The sequence below is a fragment of the Hylobates moloch genome, unplaced genomic scaffold (genome assembly GCF_009828535.3).
Source record: "Hylobates moloch isolate HMO894 unplaced genomic scaffold, HMol_V3 SCAFFOLD_6, whole genome shotgun sequence".
NCBI classification, from domain to species: Eukaryota; Metazoa; Chordata; class Mammalia; order Primates; family Hylobatidae; genus Hylobates; species Hylobates moloch.
The window spans coordinates 81,186,189-81,206,988 of NW_026652281.1; the positions used below are offsets into that span (position 1 = coordinate 81,186,189).

Sequence of the window (20,800 nt, forward strand, 5' to 3'; positions counted from 1 at the left end):
CTCAAGCAGTCCTCCCACCTCGACCTCCTGAGTAGCTGGGACTACAGATACACACCACCACACCTGGCTAATTTTTAAATTTTTTGTAGAGACAAGAGTTTCTACTATATTGCCTAAGCAGGTCTTGAACTCCTGGGCTCAAGCAATCCTCCTGCCTCAGCCTCATATAGTGCTGGGATTACAGGCATGAGCCACTACGCCCGGCCGAGACAGTTTCTACTATATTGCCCAGGCTGGTCTTTAACTCCTGGGCTCAAGCAAGTCTTCTGCCTCAGCCTCACGAGGTGTTGGGATTACAGGCATGAGCCCCTGCGCCCAGCCCGTGAAGAGGTTTTTTTTTTGTTGTTGTTGTTTTGAGACAGAGTCTTGATCTGTCGCCAGGCTGGAGTGCAGTGGTGTGATCTTGGCTCACTGGAACCTCAGCCTCCTCGATTCAAGCGATTCTCCTGCCTCAGCCTCCTGAGTAGCTAGGAGTACAGGCGCCTGCCACACACCCAGATAAATTTTTTGTATTTTTAGTAGAGACGGGGTTTCGCCATATTGGTCAGGCTGGTCTTGAGCTCCTAACCTCAGGTAATCCGCCTGCCTCGGCCTTCCAAAGTGCTAGGATTACAGGTGCGAGCCACTGCGCCTGGCCTTTTTTTTTTTTTTTTTCAAGACAGAGTTTCGCTCTGTCGGCCAGGCTGGAGAGCAGTGGTACGATCTTGGCTCACTGCAACCTCCAGTTGTTTTTGAGCCTCCCGGGCTTGAGCAATTCTCCTGCCTCAGCCTCCCAAGTAGCTGGGATTACAGGCATGTCCCACCATGCCTGGCTAATTGTTGTATTTTTAGTAGAGATAGGGTTTAACCATGCTGGCCAGGCTGGTCTCGAACTCCTGACCTCAGGTAATCTGCCCGCCTCGGCCTCCCAAAGTGCTGGGATTACAGGCATGAGCCACCACGCACAGCCAGTGAAGAGTTCTTAAGGAGAAGCTATATAAGCCAGGCACGGTGGTGCATACCAGTAGTCCCAGCTACTTGGGATGCTGAGGCAGGAGGATCTCTTGAGCCTAGGAGTTTGAGACTGTAGTGAGCTATGATCACACCACTGCACTCCAGCCTGGGCAACACAGTGAGACCCTGTCTCAAAAAAAAAGAAAGAGGGTGTATTTCAAAGGCAGGAGTATCATGATTTGGTGATGTGTTGGAGATGAGATGGAGGAAAAAGAAGACTCCAGATGGATTTGGTTTCTTAGCATGGCTCATTAGGTGAGTGGGGGTGCCATTCATTGAAGTGAGAAGCCTGAGTCAGAGCAGAAACCAAGAGCTGAGTCTTGGACACACAGAGATGAGTAATTGGATATTCAAATCTGGAGGCTGGGCATGGTGGCTCACACCTGTCATTGTCCCAACACATTGGGAGGCCGAGGCGGGTGGATCACCTGAGTTCCAGACCAGCCTGGCCAACATGGTGAAACCACATCTCTACTAAGAATACAAAAATTAGCTGGGCATGGTGGTGCACCTATAATCCCAGCTACTTGGGAGGCTGAGGCAGGAGAATCGCTTGAACTCAGGAGGCAGAGGCTGTGGTGAGCTGAGATTGCACTACTGAACTCCAGCCTCGGCGACAGAGAGAGACTCCATCTCAAAAAAAAAAAAAAAAAAAAAAAAAATTAGCCAGGCGTGATGGTGTGTGCCTGTAGTCCCAGCTATCTAGGAGGCTAAGCCAGGATTGCTTGAGCTTGGGAGGTTGAGGCTGCAGTGAGCTGTGATTGCGCCACTGCACTCCAACCTGGGCAACAGAGCAAGACCTTGTCTCAAAAACAAAAAACAAACAAATCTGAGACTCCCAGGGTAAAAGCCAACTCTGCATTAAGCCACTTCCTGGGTCTGCCTTACCCTCACATGCATGCCTTCTACCTTACCCAGAAGTAAATACCTCACTTCTTCCCCGTCCTGCCATGAATTTTTTTCACTGCATTTACTGCTGTTGGGTCTCACCTGTTCTCTGCTTTGTTCCCCAGGCACAAGCAAGCAGGACCTGACTTCCTTCAACATGGAGCTGTCCTCTAGCGGCATCAGTGCTGACCTCAGCAGGGTGCGTGCTGGGCTGGAGCAATGGGCTGCAGGGAGTGCGGTTGGCTCCGGGGGGGTGGGTCGGTGGGTAGCTGACCCGCTCATCTCCTTCCCTGGGCAGGGCCATGCAGTCGTGGGGGCAGTAGGAGCCAAGGACTGGGCTGGGGGCTTTCTTGACCTGAAGGCAGACCTGCAGGATGACACATTTATTGGGAATGAACCATTGACACCAGAAGTGAGAGCGGGCTATCTGGGTGAGTACTTCTGTTTTCTGCTGGGTTCTTCTGGTTGTAGAGGTCAGATGGTCACCCAGCCTGGCTTCCAAAACAATAATGAAAGCAGTTAAGCAACCAGCATGAACAAAGTCAGAATTTAAATATGGATATAACATTCATAATTTATTGTCTGTATTTTCTGATGCTTTGACATCTTGGGGCCGTGCTAATCCTGACAAGACTACCCCTCCCAGGGTTGGCGAATTCCTAGAGATAGTAAACAACTTGCCTGTGAATATGCCTTGTAGCTGGTCCTGGTGGCTCATGCCTATAATCCCAGCACTTTGGGAGGCTGAGGCAGGCGGATCACCTGAGGTTAAGAGTTCAAGACCAGCATGGCCAACATCATGGTGAAACCCTGTCTCTACTAAAAACACAAAAGTTAGCCAGGCATGGTGGCGCATGCCTATAGTCCCAGTTCTTCTGGAGGCTGAGGCAGGAGAATCGTTTGAACCTGAGAGGAGGAGGTTGCAGTGAGCGGAGATCACGCCGCTGCACACCAGTCTGGGCAAAAGAGCAAGACTCTGTCTCCACAAACAGGGCTGAGCACAGTGGCTCACACCTGTAATCCCAGCACTTTGGGAGGCTGAGGCGGGTGAATCACCTGAGGTCAGGAGTTTGAGACCAGCCTGGCCAACATGGCAAAACCCCATCCCTACTAAAAATACAAAAATTAGTCAGGCATGATGGCGGGTGCCTTTAATTCCAGCTACTCAGGGGGCTGAGGCAGGAGAATTGCTTGAACACAAGAGGCAGAGGTTGCAGTGAGCTGAGGATCATGCCACTGCACTCCAGCCTAGATGACAGAGTGAGACTCCGTCTCAAAAAAAAAAAAAAAAAAAAGGCCTTTTATATGCAAACCAGCCAATTCTGAGCCCATATCCCCAGCCACCTCCTTTGTCTAATCCTTACACAACAAGCCAACAGTTCCTCTGCCCTAAGTCAGCTCAGGGCCAGGCATCAGTCAACCAGAGGCCACTGCTATAGCCCAGAGCCAGCCAAAATTATTCAAACTGCAATCCTAAACTTGCTTGAACTTGCCAACCTAGCTCGCCACCCTTCCTCGTGGAAACCACAAGAAGAGCTCTGGGCCATGCTCTTCCCTGGCTCCTCCTGCCTCTCCACTAATCTGGTGTTTCCCTGTCTGGCCCTGCGTGGCATCCAGTGCCTACTCCCTCTTGGAACTGTGGCTAGTAAACTTCTTTCAATGACAGTGACTCTCTATATCATCAGTCACACCTATATATTAAATCCCAGGCACATTTTAAAACAACCTGCCTTATTAGTAAGAGGACTGGCCACTCCTTTTTGAGGCTTCCTCCTCTTGAATTGTCCAAGATCACCTGAGGTCAAGAGTTCAAGACCAGCCTGGCCAACATGGTGAAACCCCGTGTCTACTAAAAATGTAAAAAAATTAGCTGGACGTGGTGACGCGCACCTGTAGTCCCAGCTACTTGAGAGGCTGAGGCAGGAGAATCACTTGAACCTGAGAGGCGGAAGTTACAGTGAGCCGAGATTGCACTACTGCACTCCAGCTTGGGTGACAGAGAGAGACTTTGCCTCAAAAAAAAAAAAAAAAAATTAGTTGGGCATGGTTGTGCATGCCTGTGGTCCCTGCTACTTGGGAGGCTGAGATATGAGGATCACTTGAGCCTGGGAGGTTAAGGCTGCAGTGAAGAAAAAAAAAAAAAGAAGAAATAACTCTAAAATTTAATCTCTAGCTGGGCGTGGTGATTCACACTGTAATCCCAGCACTTTGGGAGACTGAGGCTGGCAGATCATTTGAGGTCAGGAGTTCGAGACCAGCCTGGCCAACATGGTGAAAGTCCATCTCTAGTAAAAATGCAAAAAATTAGCCAGGCATGGTGGCGTGCACCTGTAATCCCAGCTACTCGGGAGGCTGAGGCAGGAGAATCTCTTGAACTCTGGAGGCAGAGGTTGCAGTGAGCTGAGATCGTGCCACTGCAGTCCAGCCTGGGTGACAGAGCAAAACTCTGTCTCAAAAAAAAAAAAAAGAAAAAAAGTTTAATCTCTAGTTAGACACCCACCCCACTATACACACACACAAATATATACATATATGTGGATAGATAAATAAACAGAATCCTGAGTGTTTACTATGCTACTATCCTTCAGATCTCAGTTTAGCTATCACTAGCATAGCACTAAGCATTTTATATACATGTCTTATTTAACTCTCAAAACACACCCCATGAGATTGGTACTGTTCCTTTTTTTTTCTTTAGACATAGGGTCTCACTTTGTCACCTAGGCTGGAGTGCAGTGGCACCATCTTGGCTCACTGCTGCCTTGACCTCCTGGCTTTGAGCAATCCTCCCTCCTCAGCCTCCCAAAGTGCTGAGGTTACAGCCGTGAGCCACAATGTCCAGCCTCTTCCCTTTTTGTAGATGAGAAAACTGAGGCGCAGAGGCATGAAGCAATTTACTTACAACTACACAGCTAGGAAACAGTAGCACTAGGATTTAAACCTTGTCTCATGGAGTTCAAGAATTTGAAGTTCTTAACCCTTGTGCTTGCAGACTCCATACGACAATAGGGAAGTGGTTCCGTCTCTTCACTCTTCCTTCCATGTGCTGTAGGGCCTTGGACAGCTCTGTTTTCTCCACTCACTTTCTTTTTTTTTTTTTTTTGAGACGGAGTCTTGCTCTGTTGCCCAGGCTGGAGTGCAGTGGTGTGATCTCGGCTCACTGCAAGCTCCGCCTCCCGGGTTCACGCCATTCTCCTGCCTCAGCCTCTCCGAGTAGCTGGGACTACAGGCGCCCGCCACCACGCCCGGCTAATTTTTTGTATTTTTTTTAGTAGAGATGGGGTTTCACAGTGTTAGCCAGGATGGTCTCTATCTCCTGACCCCGTGATCCACCCGCCTCAGCCTCCCAAAGTGCTGGGATTACAGGCGTGAGCCACCACGCCCAGCCTAATTTTTTGTATTTTTAGTAGTGATGGGGTTTCACCATGTTGACCAGGCTGGTCTCAAACTCCTGACGTCAGGTGATCCACCCGCCTTGGGCTCCCAAAGTGTTGGGATTACAGGCATGTGCCACCGCTCCCGGCCAACATGATATCTTTTTTTTTTTTTTTTTTGAGATGGCGTCTCGCTCTGTCACCCAGGCTAGAGTGCAGTGGCGCGATCTCAGCTCACTGCAAGCTCCACCTCCTGGGTTCACACCCTTCTCCTGCCTCAGCCTCCCGAGTAGCTGGGACTACAGGCGCCCACCACCATGCCTGGCTAATTTTTTGTATTTTTAGTAGAGATGGGGTTTCACCGTGGTCTCGATCTCCTGACCTCGTGATCCGCCTGCCTCAGCCTCCCAAAGTGCTGGGATTACAGGCGTGAGCCACTGCGCCCGGCAACATGATATCGTTAAGCATGAAAATTTTTCAAGTTTTCTGCTTTATTTTATTTTGTTAGAGACAGGATCTCACTCTGTCACCCAGACTAGAGTGTAATGGCACCATCGTAGTCACGGCAGCCTTGAACTCCTGGGCTCAAGCAATCCTTTTGCCTCTCAGCCTCTCTAGTACCTGGGACCATAGGTGTGCATCACCACACCTGGCTAGTTTTTGTAATTTTTTGTAGAGACGGGGTCTCACTATGTTGCCCAGGCTGGTCTCAAACTTCTGGCCTCAAGTGATCCTCCTACCTCGGCTTCCCTAAATGTTAGGATTACAGGCATGAGCCACTGCACCTGGCCCAGACACGCTTTATGTTTAATATCCATGCCAACTTTGCATTCTTCTGACTAATATATACCATTTTATTTTATTTTATTTATGTATTTTATTTATTTATTTATTTATTTATTTATTTATTTATTTATTTATTTATTTTGAGACGGAGTCTTGCTCTGTCGCCCGGGCTGGAGTGCAGTGGCGCAATCTCAGCTCACTTCAAGCTCCACCTCCCAGGTTCACGGCATTCTCCTGTCTCCGCCTCCCAAGTAGCTGGGACTACAGGCGCCTACCACCATGTCCAGCTAATTTTTTGTATTTTTAGTAGAGACAGGGTTTCACTGTGTTAGCCAGGATGGTCTCAATTTCCTGACCTTATGATCCACCCGCCTCGGCCTCCCAAAGTTCTGGGATTACAGGCATGAGCCACTGCACCGGGACTCCTATTTTATTTTATTATTTAAGAAAAAAGAGGCCGGGCACAGTGGCTTATGCCTGTAACCCCAGCACTTTGGGAGGCTGAGGTGGGTGGATCTCCTGAGGCCAGGAGTTCGAGACCACCCTGGCCAACATGGCAAAACCCTGTTTCTATTAAAAATACAAAAAATTATCTGGGTATGGTGGCTGGGCGCCTGTAATCCCAGCTACTTGGGAGGTTGAGGCAGGAGAATTGCTTGAACCCGGGAGGCAGAGGTTGCAGTGAGCTGAGATCACACCATTGCACTCCAGCCTGGGCAAGAGAGTGAGACTCTGTCTCTAAAAAAGAAAAAAGAATGGAGTCTTCCTTACTAATCCTCAGGTAAACTGAGGCTCAGAAGAGGCTCCATGCTACGCTTGTTGTGCATGGCTGCTTTTCCCTGGGTGTGCATGTCACCCACAGTTGAAGACATGCCATCCCCAAGATGGCAGGATTTGTTTGGCTGGGAGCACGTAGATGCTTTTCTCAGGAGAAGGTCTTCAGCTGTTTCCATGCATCTCTGCAGCTAACCCAAATCCCTGGGGCCCCTGCCCCTCTCCTGCTGAGTGTTCTTTCAGCATCCTCTGTTCCTAACTCCACGCCCCGCACACTTTCCTCAGGTTACACCGTGACCTGGCTGCCCTCCCAGGAAAAGACTTTGTTGCTGGCCTCGGGAGCCCCTCGATACCAGCACGTGGGCCGAGTGCTGCTGTTCCAAGAGCCACAGGGCGGAGGACGCTGGAGCCAGGTCCAGACAATCCGTGGGACCCAGGTGCGCACAGTCCGAGGGCACCTGCAGATCAGGGACTGGCGGGACACACGTCACACTCCTTTCTGTCCTTTGAATGCTCATCCACTTACCATGTGGCAGGCCCTGTGCTAAACATGATCACATTCGTCCCTCATAACACACGGAGTAAGCCCTGTCATCTCCCTCTCTAGTTTAAGAAACTGAACCTCAAAGAGCCCACCTTGTCTTAATGCATATAGACTAGGGGTGGATCCAGGATTGGAACCTGAATTTGAGGGAGTGGCATAAGATGAACGCGGTACAGGTATCTCCCTGCCAACCCCTGCTGTTCCCACAGGCGCTTCCCCAAACACCTGCCTCTCCCCACAGATTGGCTCTTATTTCGGTGGGGAGCTGTGCGGCGTCGACGTGGACCAAGATGGGGAGACAGAGCTGCTGCTGATTGGTGCCCCACTGTTCTACGGGGAGCAGAGAGGAGGCCGGGTGTTTATCTACCAGAGAAGACAGGTGGGGCCAGGATCTGGAGCTGAGGGGGAGGAGGCAGAGCAGCAGAGATTCGCAGCTCCCAGTTATTCTGAAGGCTTTCTCTGTCTGGTCACGTGGCGATCAAACTTAGAACGACAGAGAGGCAATAGTGAATCCTCACTGGGGAAAGACTGTACGCAGGGTCCAGTGCCAATATTGCTTTTTTCTTTTGAGACAGAGTCTCGCTCTTATGGCCCAGGCTGGAGTGCAGTGGCGCGATCTTGGCTCACCACAACCTCCACCTCCCGGGTTCAAGGGATTCTCCTGCCTCAGCCTCCCGAGTAGCTGGGATTACAGGCGTGTGCCACCATGACCAGCTAATTTTTGTATTTTTAGTTGAGACGGGGTTTCATCATGTTTGTCAGGCTGCTCTCGAACTCCTGACCTCAGGTGATCCACCCGCCTCGACCTCCCAAAGTGCTCAGATTACAGGTGCCTGCCACCACACCCAGCTAATTTTTGTAGAGACAGCGTTTCGACATGTTGGCCAGGCTGGTCTCTAATCCTGACCTCAGGTGATCCACCCGCCTCAGCCTCCCAAAGTGCTCGGATTACAGGCGTGAGCCGCTGCACCTGGCAGGCAGCGCCAAACTTTTTGTAGATACGACCTCACTTTCCTCATGACCACCTGCTGAGATACTACAAGCTTTATTTTATAAATGAGAATCCCTGGGGTGCAGAGGCCTGTAATCCCAGCACTTTGAGAGGCTGAGGCAAGATGATTGCTTGAAGCCAGGAGTTCAAGGCCAGCCTGGGCAACATGACAAGACCCTGTTTCTACAAAAATAAAAATAAATAAATTAAAACTTTAAAGTTAGCCAGATGTGGTGGTACATGCCTGTAGTCCCAGCTATTTGGGAGGCTGAGGTGTGAGGATCGCTTGAGCCCAGAAGTTCGAGGCTGTAGTGAGCTGCAATTGCGTCACTGCACTCCAGCCTGTGTGACAGAGCAAGACTCCATCTCAAAAAAAAATTATCAAAAAAATGTATATATATAAATGGAAACCCCAAGGCTCAGTAGGGGGATGTCTGAAACCACAAGGTCACAGTAAGAGGACAGTAAGAGGCTGGGCTGGTGCTTGAACCCTGGTTAGTCTAACAGCACCATTCCCATTCTGTGAGGGACCCCATCTTACGTTTCTTTAGCATTCTTCACTCAGTTGTTCTGTGACAGCTTGCTGAGTGACTCGGGTGTGACCTGTCTCTTGCCACTTCCTAGTTGGGGTTTGAAGAAGTCTCAGAGCTGCAGGGGGACCCTGGCTACCCACTCGGGCGGTTTGGAGAAGCCATCACTGCTCTGACAGACATCAACGGCGATGGGCTGCTGGACGTGGCTGTGGGGGCCCCTCTGGAGGAGGAGGGGGCTGTGTACATCTTCAATGGGAGGCACGGGGGGCTTAGCCCCCAGCCAAGTCAGGTGACGTATGCTGCATGCCAATCACACTCCATTCTCAGGTGCCCTAAGCCCCCAAGCCCAGGCCCCACTCCCCAGCCCGATCCTTCCCTCCCTCCAACCTACCTCTCCTCAGCTTAGTGGTAATTTCTTTCTTGCTCTCAGCGGATAGAAGGGACCCAGGTGCTCCCAGGAATTCGGTGGTTTGGACGCTCCATCCATGGGGTGAAGGACCTTGAAGGGGACGGCTTGGCAGACGTGGCTGTGGGGGCTGAGAGCCAGATGATCGTGCTGAGGTGAGATGGGGCTCCCGGGTCACACCTGATGACCCCAGCTCTTATCCTATGTTTTGTTTATATTTTATTTTATTTATTTATTTTGGTTTTTTTTAGAGACAGGGTCTCTCTTTGTTGCTCAGGCTGGAGTGCGGTGGCATGATCATAACTCACTGCAGCCTCGAACTGCTGGGCTTCAGTGATCCTCCCACCTCAGCCTCCCGGGTAGCTGGGACTACAGGTGCTCGCCACCACACCTGGCTAATTTTTTTTTTTTTGGTAGCAATGGGGACTTGCTATGTTGCCCCAGCTGGTCTCAAACTCCTGGTCTCAAACTATGCTTTCTCCTCAGCCTCCCAGAGTGCTGGAATTACAGGCAGGAGCCACTATGCATGGCCTAATTTTTATTTTTTTAATATATGGTCTTCCAGGCCAGGCACAGTGGCTCACACCTGTAATCCCAGAGAGAGCTTATATATTGGAAAACATATAATTAAAAATTAGCAGGGTGTGGCAGCCGGGCGCAATGGCTCACACCTCTAATCCCAGCACTTCGGAAGTCCGAGGCGGGCTGATCATGAGGTCAGGAGATGGAGACCATCCTGGCTAACACGGTGAAACCCTGTCTCTACTAAAAATACAAAAAATTAGCTGGGCGTGGTGGCGGGCGCCTGTAGTCACAGCTACTCGGGAGGCTGAGGCAGGAGAATGGTGTGAACCCGGGAGGCAGAGCTTGCAGTGAGCCGAGATCGTGCCACTGCACTCCAGCCTGGGTGACAGAGTGAGACTCTGCCTCAAAAAAAAAAAAAAAAAAAAGATTAACAGGGTGTGGTGGCTCATGTGGGTAATCCCAGCACTTTGAGAGGCTGTGGCAGGAGGATTACTTGAGCTCAAGAGTTTGAGACCAGCCTGGGCAACACAGTGGGATACGATCTGTACTTTTTTTTTTTCTTTTGAGAAAGAGTCTTGCACTGTTGCCCAGGCCAGAGTGCAGTGATGCAATCTTGGCTCACTGCAACCTCCACCTCCTGGGTTCAAGCGATTCTCCTGCCTCAGCCTCCCAAGTAGCTGGGATCACAGGCATGCACCACCATGCCCTGCTAATTTTTTTGTATTTTTAGTAGAGACGGGGTTTTGCCATGTTCGCCAGGCTGGTTTTGAACTCCTGACCTCAAGGGATCTGCCTGTTTTGGCCTCCCAAAGTGCTAGGATTACAGAATGAGCCACTGTGCCCAGCCCTTTTCTTTTTTTTTTTTAATTGGCCAGGTATGGTGGTGTGTGACTGTAGGCCCAGCTACTTGGGAGGCTGAGGCAGGAGGATGACTTGAGCCTGGGAGGTTGAGGTTGCAGTGAGCTGTGATCATGCCGCTGCACTCCAGCCTGAGCGACAGAGTGAGATCCTATCACAAAAAAATACTAAATAGGCCGGATGCAATGACTCATGCCTGTAATCCAGCACTTTGAGAGGCCGAGGCGGGTGGATCATTTGAGGTCAGGAGTTCAAGACCAGCCTGGCCAACCTGTTGAAACCCCATCTCTACTAAAAATACAAAAATTAGCTGGGCATGGTGGCATGCACCTGTAATCCCAGCTACTCGGGAGGCTGAGGCAGGAGAATTGCTTGAGCCCAAGAGGTGGATCTCAAAAAACAAAATAAATAAATAGGAGCCAGGCGCTGGGGCTCACTCCCGTAATCCCAGCTACACAGGAGTCTGAGACAAGAGGATCGCTGGAGGCCAGGAGTGTGAGGATGCAGTGAGCTATGACTGCACCACTGCACCCCAGCCTGAGCAACAAAGCAAGGCTCTAACAACAACAAAAGCTGCGACTTTATTATGAAGCATAATAAAACTCATGCAAGCATCACTGAAGGCTTAAACATAAGCATGAAAGTAACTCAGTATGATTTCTCTTCCTGAGAGCTTTCTCTTCTTCATGGAAAATGGGTCGGAGAGTGCTAGAATGAACTGGGAGCCCTAATTAGTTATCATCATTATTGGCCAGGCATGGTGGCTCACACCTATAATCCCAGCACTTTGGGAGCCCAAGCCAGGAGGATTGCTTGAGCTCAGGAGTTCAAGACCACCCTGAACAACAAAGGAAGATCCCTTCTCTACAAAAATTTATTTAAAGTTAGCCGGGTGTGGTGGCACATGCCTGTGGTCCCAGATCCTTGGGAGGCTGAGGTGGGAGGATCACTAGAGCCTGGGAGGCCGAGGCTGTGGTTAGCTGTGATCATGCCACTGCACTCCAGCCTGGGCAACAGGGTGAGACCCTATCTCAAAATAAATAAATAAATAAAAAGTACCATTATTATTTTCCTTAAGAGGAGACAGTGACATGTTGAGGTCTGCTTTAGGGAAGGAGAGTTCTCTGGCTTTGCTGGTGGGAGCCCCACATCTGAGGGGGGACGTGCAGTTGGGTTGGAGGGAGAGAGTTGGTTGCCTTCTGCCCTGCAGCTCCCGGCCCGTGGTGGATGTGGTCACCCTGATGTCCTTCTCTCCAGCTGAGATCCCAGTGCATGAAGTGGAGTGCTCCTTTTCAACCAGTAACAAGATGAAAGAAGGAGTTAATATCACAATCTGTTTCCAGATCAAGTCTCTCATCCCCCAGTTCCAAGGTCAGAGCTCTCCTCCTGCTCCCAGGGCAGCTGCCGCCCCAAATCCAGGCTTATGGCCTGGGATCCCCCATCATTCAACTCTTGCCTTTTCCGCCCTGCCCAGGCCGCCTGGTTGCCAATCTCACTTACACTCTGCAGCTGGATGGCCACCGGACCAGAAGACGAGGGTTGTTCCCAGGAGGGAGACATGAACTCAGAAGGAACATAGCTGTCACCACCAGCATGTCCTGCACTGACTTCTCATTTCATTTCCCGGTAAGGGAGCCAGCGCCAATGCTCTGGGATGAACTACCTGCAGGGGCAGGCTCAGCTCTGTCTCTATCCAGTGGGTGACACGTCACTTCCATCCCTCTGTGCTGTCACTTCCTCTCCTGTGCAATGGTAGTAATAACACCCTTAGCATATTTTCTTCTAGTGTTTTTAAAAAATTTTATATATATATAAATATACACACACATATTTTGACACAGAGTCTCGCTCTGTCGCCCAGGCTGTAGTGCAGTGGCATGGTCTCACTCACTACAGCACGATCTCGGCTCACAGCCACCTCCGCCTCCTGGGTTCAAGCAAGTCTCCTGCCTCAGTCTCCCAAGTACCTGGGATTACAGGCACCTGCCACTACGCCCAGCTAATCTTTGTATTTTTAGTAGAGACAGGGTTTCACCATGTTAGTCAGGCTGGTCTCGAACTCCTGACCTCAGGTGATCTGCCTGCATTGGCCTCCCAAAGTGCTGGGATTATAGGCATGAGCCATCGCTCCTGGCCTATTTTATATTATTTATTTATTTATTTATTTATTTGAGACAGAGTCTCGCTGTATCGCCCAGGCTGGAGTGCAGTGGCATGATCTCGGCTCACTACAGCCTCCACCTCCCGGGTTCAAGCGATTCTCCTGCCTCAGCCTCCCGAGTAGCTGGGATTACAGGTGCGTGCCACCATGCCCAGCTAATTTTTGTATTTTTAGTAGAGTTGGGGGTTTCATCATGTTGGCCAGGCTGGTCTCAAACTCCTGACTTCAGGTGATCCTCCTACCTCAGCCTCCCAAAGTGCTGGGATTACAGGCATGAGCCACTGCGCCCGGCCATATTTTATATTTTTAGAGATGGGGGTCTTACTGTGTTGCCCAGGCTGGACTCTAACTTCTGGCCTCAAGAGGTTCTCTTGCCTCAGCTTCCTGAGTAGCAGGGACTACAAGTGCACACCACTGCACCTGGCTGCTTCTAGTTTTTTAATTTTTTAAATTTTTTATTAAAAAAATTTTTTTAGAGACAGGGCCTTGCTCTATTGTCCAGGCTGGAGTGGAGTAATGCAATCGTGGCTCACTGTAGCCTCCAACTTCTGGGTGCAAATGATCCTCCCACCTCAGCCTCCCGAGTAGCTAGGACTACAGGCATGCACCACCACATCTAGATAATTTTTCAAAATGTTTTTATAGGCCAAGCATGGTGACTCAGCACTTTGGGAGGCCAAGGTGGGCAGATCACCTGAGGTCAGGAGTTCGAGACCAGCCTGGCCAACATGGTGAAACCCCATCTCTACTAAAAATACAAAATTAGCTGCGTGTGTTGGCACATGCCTGTAATCCCAGCTACTTGGGAGGCTGAGGCAGGAGAATTGCTTGAACCCAGGAGGCAGAGGTTGCAGTGAGCCAAGATCGCGCCATTGCACCCCAGCCTGGGCAACAAGAGTGAAACTCCATCTCAAAAAAAAAAAATAGTTTTTGTAGAGACAGGGTCTTGCTGTGTTGCCCAGGCTGGTCTAAAACCTCTGGTGTCAAGTAATCCTCTTATCTTGGCCTCCAAAAGTGCTGGAATTACAGGCGCGAGCCACCGTGCCCAGCACCTTCTACTTTTTAATATATTTATGGGCATTTTTAACATGATTACAATGGCAATGTAGTTACTATTTTTCCCTACTCTTTTCATACATTATATATTAATGCTGCTATACAGCTTTCATAATTTTAAATTATGAAATATTAAAATATTTGGCTGGGTGCAGTGGTTCATACCTGTAGTACCAGCACTTTGGGATGCCGAGGTGGGCAGATCACCTGAAATTGGCAGTTCAAGACCAGCCTGGCCAACATGGACAAACCCCATCTCTACTAAAAAAAAGTACAAAATTAGCTGGACGTGGTGGCCCATGCCTGTAATTCCAGCTACGTGGGAAGCTGAGGCAGGAAAATCACTTGAACCCACGAGGTGGAGGTTGCAGCGAGCCGAGATCGTGCCATTGCACTCCAGCCTGAGCAACAAGAGTGAAACTCCATCTCAAAAAAAAAAAGAAATATTAAAATATTTAATTTTTACAGAATATTCAATCATCATGGTATGTCGTTATTTGCCAGGTACATATAATGCATCCCAGAAAAACTTAGGGTATTTTTTAAAGTTTTTAAATTAAGTCTCATGTATGGCACGTGGGAAAAAAAGTTTTTAAAAAAGTTTAAACAGGCCAGGCACGGTGGCTCATGCCAGCACTTTGAGAGGCTGAAGTAGGTGGATCGCTTGAGCTTAGGAGTTCAACACCAGCCTGGGCAACATAGCGAGACCCCTTCTCTACAAAAAATACAAAAAAATTAGCCAGTCTTGGTGGAGTGCACCTGTAGTCCCAGCTACCTGGGAGGCTGAAGTAGGAGGATTGCTTGAACCCAGGAGATGGAGGTTGCAGTGAGCTGTGATTGTGCCACTGCACTCCAGCCTGGGCAACAGAATGAGACTCTGTCTCCAAAAAAATAAAGTTTAAACAACTGTTGAAATACCCAGATTCAGTTGCTTATAAGCAATCCTGTCAAAAAATGGGATTAATATGGCCGGGCGCAGTGGCTCACGCCTCTAATCCCAGCACTTTGGGAGGCCGAGGTGGGCGGATCACGAGGTGAGGAGATTGAGACCATCCTGGCTAACACCGTGAAACCCCGTCTCTACTAAAAATACAAAAAAGTTAGCTGGGCGTGGTGGTGGGTGCCTGTAGTCTCAGCTACTTGGGAGGCTGAGGCAGGAGAATGTCATGAACCCGGGAGGTGGAGCTTGCAGTGAGCCGAGATGGCGCCACTGCACTCCAGCCTGGGCAACAGAGTGAGACTCCATCTCAAAAAAAAAAAAAAGAAAGGGATTGATATCAAATTGTTATGTTCTTTTAAATATTTCATAAACGGCCAGGCGTGGTGACTCATGCCAGTAATCCCAGCACTTTGGGAGACTGAGGTGGGTGGATCACTTGAGGTCAGGAGTTTGAGACCAGCCTGGTCAACATGGTGAAAACCCATCTCTACTAAAAATGCAAAAAATTAGCCAGTTGCGGTGGCAGGAGCCTGTAACCCCAGCTACTCAGGAGGCTGAGGCAGGAGAATCACTTGAACCCAGGAGGCGGAGGTTGCAGTGAGCCGAGATCGTGCCATTGCATTCCAGCCTAGGCAATGATAGTGAAACTCCATCTCAAAAAAAAAAAAAAATTCATATAAGACAGTATAGGATTGGGACATAAGAATTTGAAGTTTGTTTTAAACTTTTTTTTTTTTTGAGATGGAGTCTCACTGTGTTGCCCAGGCTAGAATGCATGCATTATTATGATTTGGGCTCACTGCAGCCTCTGCCTCCTGGATTCAAGTAATTCTCCTACTGCATCCTACCAAGTAGCTGGGATTATAGGCGCGCACCACCATGCCTGGCTAATTTTTGTATTTTTAATAGAGACGGGGTTTCACCATGCTGGCCAGGCTGGTCTCAAACTCCTGACCTCAGGTGATCCACCCACCTCGGCCTCCCAAAGTGCTGGGATCACAGGTGTGAGCCACTGCGCCCAGCCTGTTTTAAACTTTTTATTATGGGAATGTGAATCATACAAAACTAGAAAAAAATAGTTTAATGAATCCCCAGGTCCTCATCACCCAGTTTCAATTATCGACTCACCCTCTATTTCATTCAAACTTCTACTCAGTGCCCCTCTGCCTACTCTCATTCCACCTCTTATAAGATTTAGACATTTTAGGGCCAGGCGCAGTGGCTCATACTTGTAATCCCAGCACTTTGGGAGGCCGAGGCGGGCGGATCACGAGGTCAGGAGATCGAGACCACGGTGAAACCCCGTCTCTACTAAAAAATACAAAAAATTAGCCGGGCATGGTGGCGGGCGCCTGTAGTCCCAGCTACTCGGAGAGGCTGAGGCAGGAGAATGGCGTGAACCTGGGAGGTGGAGCTTGCAGTGAGCCAAGATTGCGCCACTGCACTCCAGCCTGGGCGACAGAGCAAGACTCCGTCGCAAAAAAAAAAAAAGATTTAGACATTTTAAACATAAATATGCGGAAAAGAAAGCAGTGTGACATGGTGGAAAGATCCTGGACTTTGGATTTGGACAGATTTGGGTTCAAATCTTGACTGTCACTCCAAGTTCTTAGGACAATTGTGCCACCTTTTTAGTTTTCATTTTCTTTTTTTTCTTTTCTAGAGGGGCGCGGAGGAGGGAGGATGAAAGAGAAAGAGAAAAAAAGAAGGGAAGGAAGGAAGGACAAGGGAGGAAGGAAGGGAGGGAGGGAGGGAGGCAGGCCGGGGGGAGGGAGGAAGGGGGGGAGGGAGGAAGGGGGGAGGGAGGGAGGGAAAAGAAGAAAGAAGAAAAGAAAAGAAGAAAGCAAGAAAGAGGGAAGGAAGGAAAAGAGAAGAAAGAAAAGGAAGGAAGGGAGAGCTCATTTTCCTTATTTTAAATGTTGGGGTAATAATACCTACCTCTTAGGGTTAGTAGAACCTTCAGGTGAAAAACAATTTGAGCACCTACGAAATGCCAGTGTCAGGCATTGGTAATATCAAATGACTAAGTCCCAGCCCTATTCTCAAGGAACAAAATTCTAGAACTAGGATATTCTAGTTATTCTGAAATTTTCTTATGCAAACTTTGATAATGGCTGCTTAGGTCAAAATTCAGGGGCTTCAGTTAGGACACAGTGGGGGAAAAAGTGCTGGGATTGATTAGTGATGTCTGCTGGGGAACTGGGGCTCAGGGATGATAACTACTGAGAAGCCCCCTGGGTGTTCTATACACATCTGCTATGTAGTCAGTGGATTTTCAATACTGGTAGGGTCTTAGACAAAGAACTACCAGAATTTCATCACTTGTAAAATGCTGACAAGGTATACATCTAATCGGAAGTGTGGTAAAGGTTATATTCATGATATAGGCTGTATTCTTATCACCCTCAGGTATGTGTTCAAGACCTCATCTCCCCCATCAATGTTTCCCTGAATTTCTCTCTTTGGGAGGAGGAAGGGACACCGAGGGACCAAAGGGCGGTAAGAAGAGATGGCTAGGGATGGTGGGGAGTTTATCAGAGAAATCCATTTGGCAAGAAGAGCCGCCCATGGCCAGGCAGCTCACTCCTGTAATCCCAGCACTTTGGGAGGCTGAAGTGGGTGGATCACTTGAGGTCAGGGGTTTGAGACCAGCCTGGCCAACATGGTGAAACCCCATCTCTATTAAAAATACAAAGATTAGTCGGCTGTGATGGTGCACTTGAGGCCAGGAGTTTGAGACCAGCCTGGGCAACATAGTGGGACTCCCTTTCTACAAAACATAAAAAATTAGTCGGTGTGTAGCCGGGCGCGGTGGCTCAAGCCTGTAATCCCAGCACTTTGGGAGGCCGAGGCGGGTGGATCACCAGGTCAGGAGATCGAGACCATCCTGGCTAACACGGTGAAACCCCGTCTCTACTAAAAACACAAAAAATTAGCCGGGCGTGTTGGCGGGCACCTGTATTCCCAGCTACTCGGGAGGCTGAGGCAGAAGAATGGCGTGAACCCAGGAGGTGGAGGTTGCGGTGAGCCAAGATCGCGCCACTGCACTCCAGCCTGGGGGACAGAGAAAGACTCCCTCTCAAAAAAAAAAAAAAAATTAGTCGGTGTGATGGTGCGCCCCTGTAGTCCCAGCTACTTGGGAGCCTGAGCAGGGAGGATCACTTGAGCCCAGAGGGTTGAGGCTGCAGTGAGCTACTGAGCTATGATTGCGCCACTGCACTCCAGCCTAGGCAACAATGTGAGACCCTGTCTCTAAAGAAGAAGAAAAAAAAAAAGAGCCGGCCGGGTGTGGTGGCTCACACCTGTAATCCCAGCACTTTGGAAGGCTGAGGGGGGTGGATTGCTTGAGACCGGGAGACTGAGACCAGCGTGGCCAACATGGTGAAAACCCATCTCTACTAAAAACATTTTTAAAAAATTAGCCAGGCGTGGTGGTGGATGCCTGTAATCCCAGCTACTCAGGAGGCTGAGGCATAAGAATCGCTTGAACCCAGGAGGCAGAGGTTGCAGTGAGCAGAGATTGCACCACTGCACTCCAGCCTGGGCAACAGAGTAAGACGGTCTTAAAAAAAAAAAAAAAAAAAAAGACCTGCCAGCAGAGTAAGACTGCACAAATGGCAGTGGGCTGAGGCAGCAGAGTGCGGCAGCCCTGGAAAGGCAGCTGGCTCCCGGGCAGGGCCAACCACAGCCAGCCCAGTTGAGCTGCCCCTCCAGCTCTCCTTCATGAGGTCTGCTGCCTCAGCTAATCTCTCCTCTCTCCATCCTGCCCACTACCCCTCGCTCTGCAGGGCAAGGACATACCGCCCATCCTGAGACCCTCCCTGCACTCGGAAACCTGGGAGGTAAGAGGGGAGGAGGGGCAGGCAGAGAGGCCTGGGGCCAAGTCCCTCCTGATCTGAGCCTCTTACTCCTTTCTTCTTGGCGTTTCAGATCCCTTTTGAGAAGAACTGTGGGGAGGACAAGAAGTGTGAGGCAAACCTGAGAGTGTCCTTCTCTCCTGCAAGGTCAGTAAGGCCTCCCACCCTCCAGCCTCCCATCCACTCTGTTTTAAGACCCCCCACTGCACTCACCAGATATGTCATTTGGAGACACCACTTCCCTCTCTTGGGCCTTAGTTTCCTTTTCTGAGACATTCAAGGCTGAACTCAGGGGCTCATGCCTGTAATCCCAGCACTTCAGGAGGCCAACCAAAGGGGGAAGATTGGTTAAGGCTAAGAGTTCAAGACCAGCCTGGGAAACATAGCAAGACCCTGTCGCTAAAAAAAAATTTAAAAATTTGCTGGGCGTGGTGGCTCATGCCTGTATTTCCAGCTACTTGGGAGATTGAGGCAAGAGGATCGCTTGAGCCTAGGAGTTCGAGGCTGCAGTAAGCACCACTGCACTCCAGCCTGGGTGACAGAGCAAGACCTAGCTCTAAAAAATAAAAAGTAAATAAAATAAATAAATAAAATAAATAAATAAAATAAAAAGCAAATCCCTCATGGAACTCCTATCAGTCAGCAGTAAATGAGATTGCAAGAATTGTAAAACTGAAAGTCTGAGCACCGCCGGGTGCGGCGGCTCATGCCTATAATCCCAGCACTTTGGGAGGCCAAGGCAGGCAGATCACCTGAGGTCAGGAGTTGGAGACCAGCCTGGCCAACATGGTGAAGCCCCGTCTCTACTGAAAATACAAAACTTAGCCGGGCATGGTGATGCATGCCTGTAATCCCAGCTACTTGGGAGGCTGAGGCAGGAGAATTGCTTGAACTCTGGAGGTAGAGGTTGCAGTAAGCCGAGACTGTGCCATTGCACTCCAGCCTGGGCTACAGAGTGAGATTCTGTCTCAAAAAAGAGAAAAAAAAAAAAAAAGGCCGGGGGTGGTGGCTCACACCTGTAATCCCAGCACTTTGGGAGGCCGAGGCGGGTGGATCACGAGGTCAGGAGATTGAGACCATCCTGGCTAACACAGTGAAACCCCATCTCTACTAAAAATACAAAAAAAAATTAGCCTGGCATGGTGGTGGGCGCCTGTAGTCCCAGCTACTCGGGAGACTGAGGCAGGAGAACAGCGTGAACCCGGGAGGCAGAGCTTGCAGTGAGCCGAGATCACACCACTGCACTCCAGCCTGGGTGACAGAGCGAGACTCCGTCTCAAAAAAAAAAAAAACTGAGCATAAAAGATGATTGGTTTTGATTTATTTCTTTCTGGCCCACCAGATCCCTCAATTCTGATATTCCCCACCCTGATCCTCCCTCCTCCATCTTGGCCCCTAACTTTTCCCTGATCATCCCCCACAGATCCAGAGCCCTGCGTCTAACTGCCTTTGCCAGCCTCTCTGTGGAGCTGAGCCTGAGTAACTTGGAAGAAGATGCTTACTGGGTCCATCTGGACCTGCACTTCCCCCGGGGACTCTCCTTCCGCAAGGTGGAGATGCTGAAGGTGGGTGAGAGGACAGCGCCTGCCTGTGGGCATCCGTTCCGCAAACACTGCCCCCTTCTTTGAGCCCCAGGCAGCCAGGACAGCCTGAACACGTGGGCAGCCGCGGGTGGACAGGGTTCTTAGGGTCATATCTGGGTTCCCAGCCTCGAGCTGTATGATCTGAGGTACAAGGTTTACCCTCTTAGGCTAGGTGCGGTGTCTCACACCTGTAATCCCAACACTTTGGGAGGCCAAGGCGGGCGGATCACCTGAGGTCGGGAGTTTGAGACCAGCCTGGCCAACATGGTGAAACCCTGTCTCTACTAAAAAAAATACAAAAATTAGCCAGGTGTGGTGGTGTGTGCCTGTAATCCCAGCTACTAGGAAGGCTGAGGCAGGAGAATCGTTTGAATCTGCAAGGCAGAGGCTACTGTGAGCCAAGATTGTGCCATTGCACTCAGCCTGGGTGATAGGGCAAGATTCCATCTCAAAACAAAAAAACAAAAATTTAAATAGAGAGAGGGTCTCACTATGTTCCCCAGGCTAGTCTCAAACTCCTGAGCTCAAGCA

General features: G+C 49.8%; 1 protein-coding gene and 1 long non-coding RNA gene across 2 annotated transcripts in view; one reads left to right on the plus strand and one right to left on the minus strand.

The window, feature by feature from the left end:
- Positions 1-20,800, plus strand: part of ITGAL (integrin subunit alpha L) — a 50,627-nt gene that overhangs the window by 14,472 nt on the left and 15,355 nt on the right. The window contains exons 10-21 of the mRNA XM_032155683.2: positions 2,007-2,080; positions 2,180-2,312; positions 7,101-7,252; positions 7,601-7,738; positions 8,975-9,172; positions 9,314-9,444; positions 11,883-12,043; positions 12,147-12,298; positions 17,239-17,328; positions 18,618-18,671; positions 18,760-18,833; positions 20,110-20,251. Coding sequence (XP_032011574.1) covers positions 2,007-2,080; positions 2,180-2,312; positions 7,101-7,252; positions 7,601-7,738; positions 8,975-9,172; positions 9,314-9,444; positions 11,883-12,043; positions 12,147-12,298; positions 17,239-17,328; positions 18,618-18,671; positions 18,760-18,833; positions 20,110-20,251 — 1,499 coding nt within the window. The remainder of the gene's footprint in view (positions 1-2,006; positions 2,081-2,179; positions 2,313-7,100; positions 7,253-7,600; positions 7,739-8,974; positions 9,173-9,313; positions 9,445-11,882; positions 12,044-12,146; positions 12,299-17,238; positions 17,329-18,617; positions 18,672-18,759; positions 18,834-20,109; positions 20,252-20,800) is intronic.
- Positions 9,307-12,363, minus strand: LOC131383827 (uncharacterized). The gene is made up of 3 exons (XR_009214180.1): positions 12,173-12,363; positions 11,732-11,960; positions 9,307-9,419 (listed from the first exon to the last, which is right to left on the minus strand). It is a non-coding gene; the product is annotated as an uncharacterized LOC131383827 (long non-coding RNA).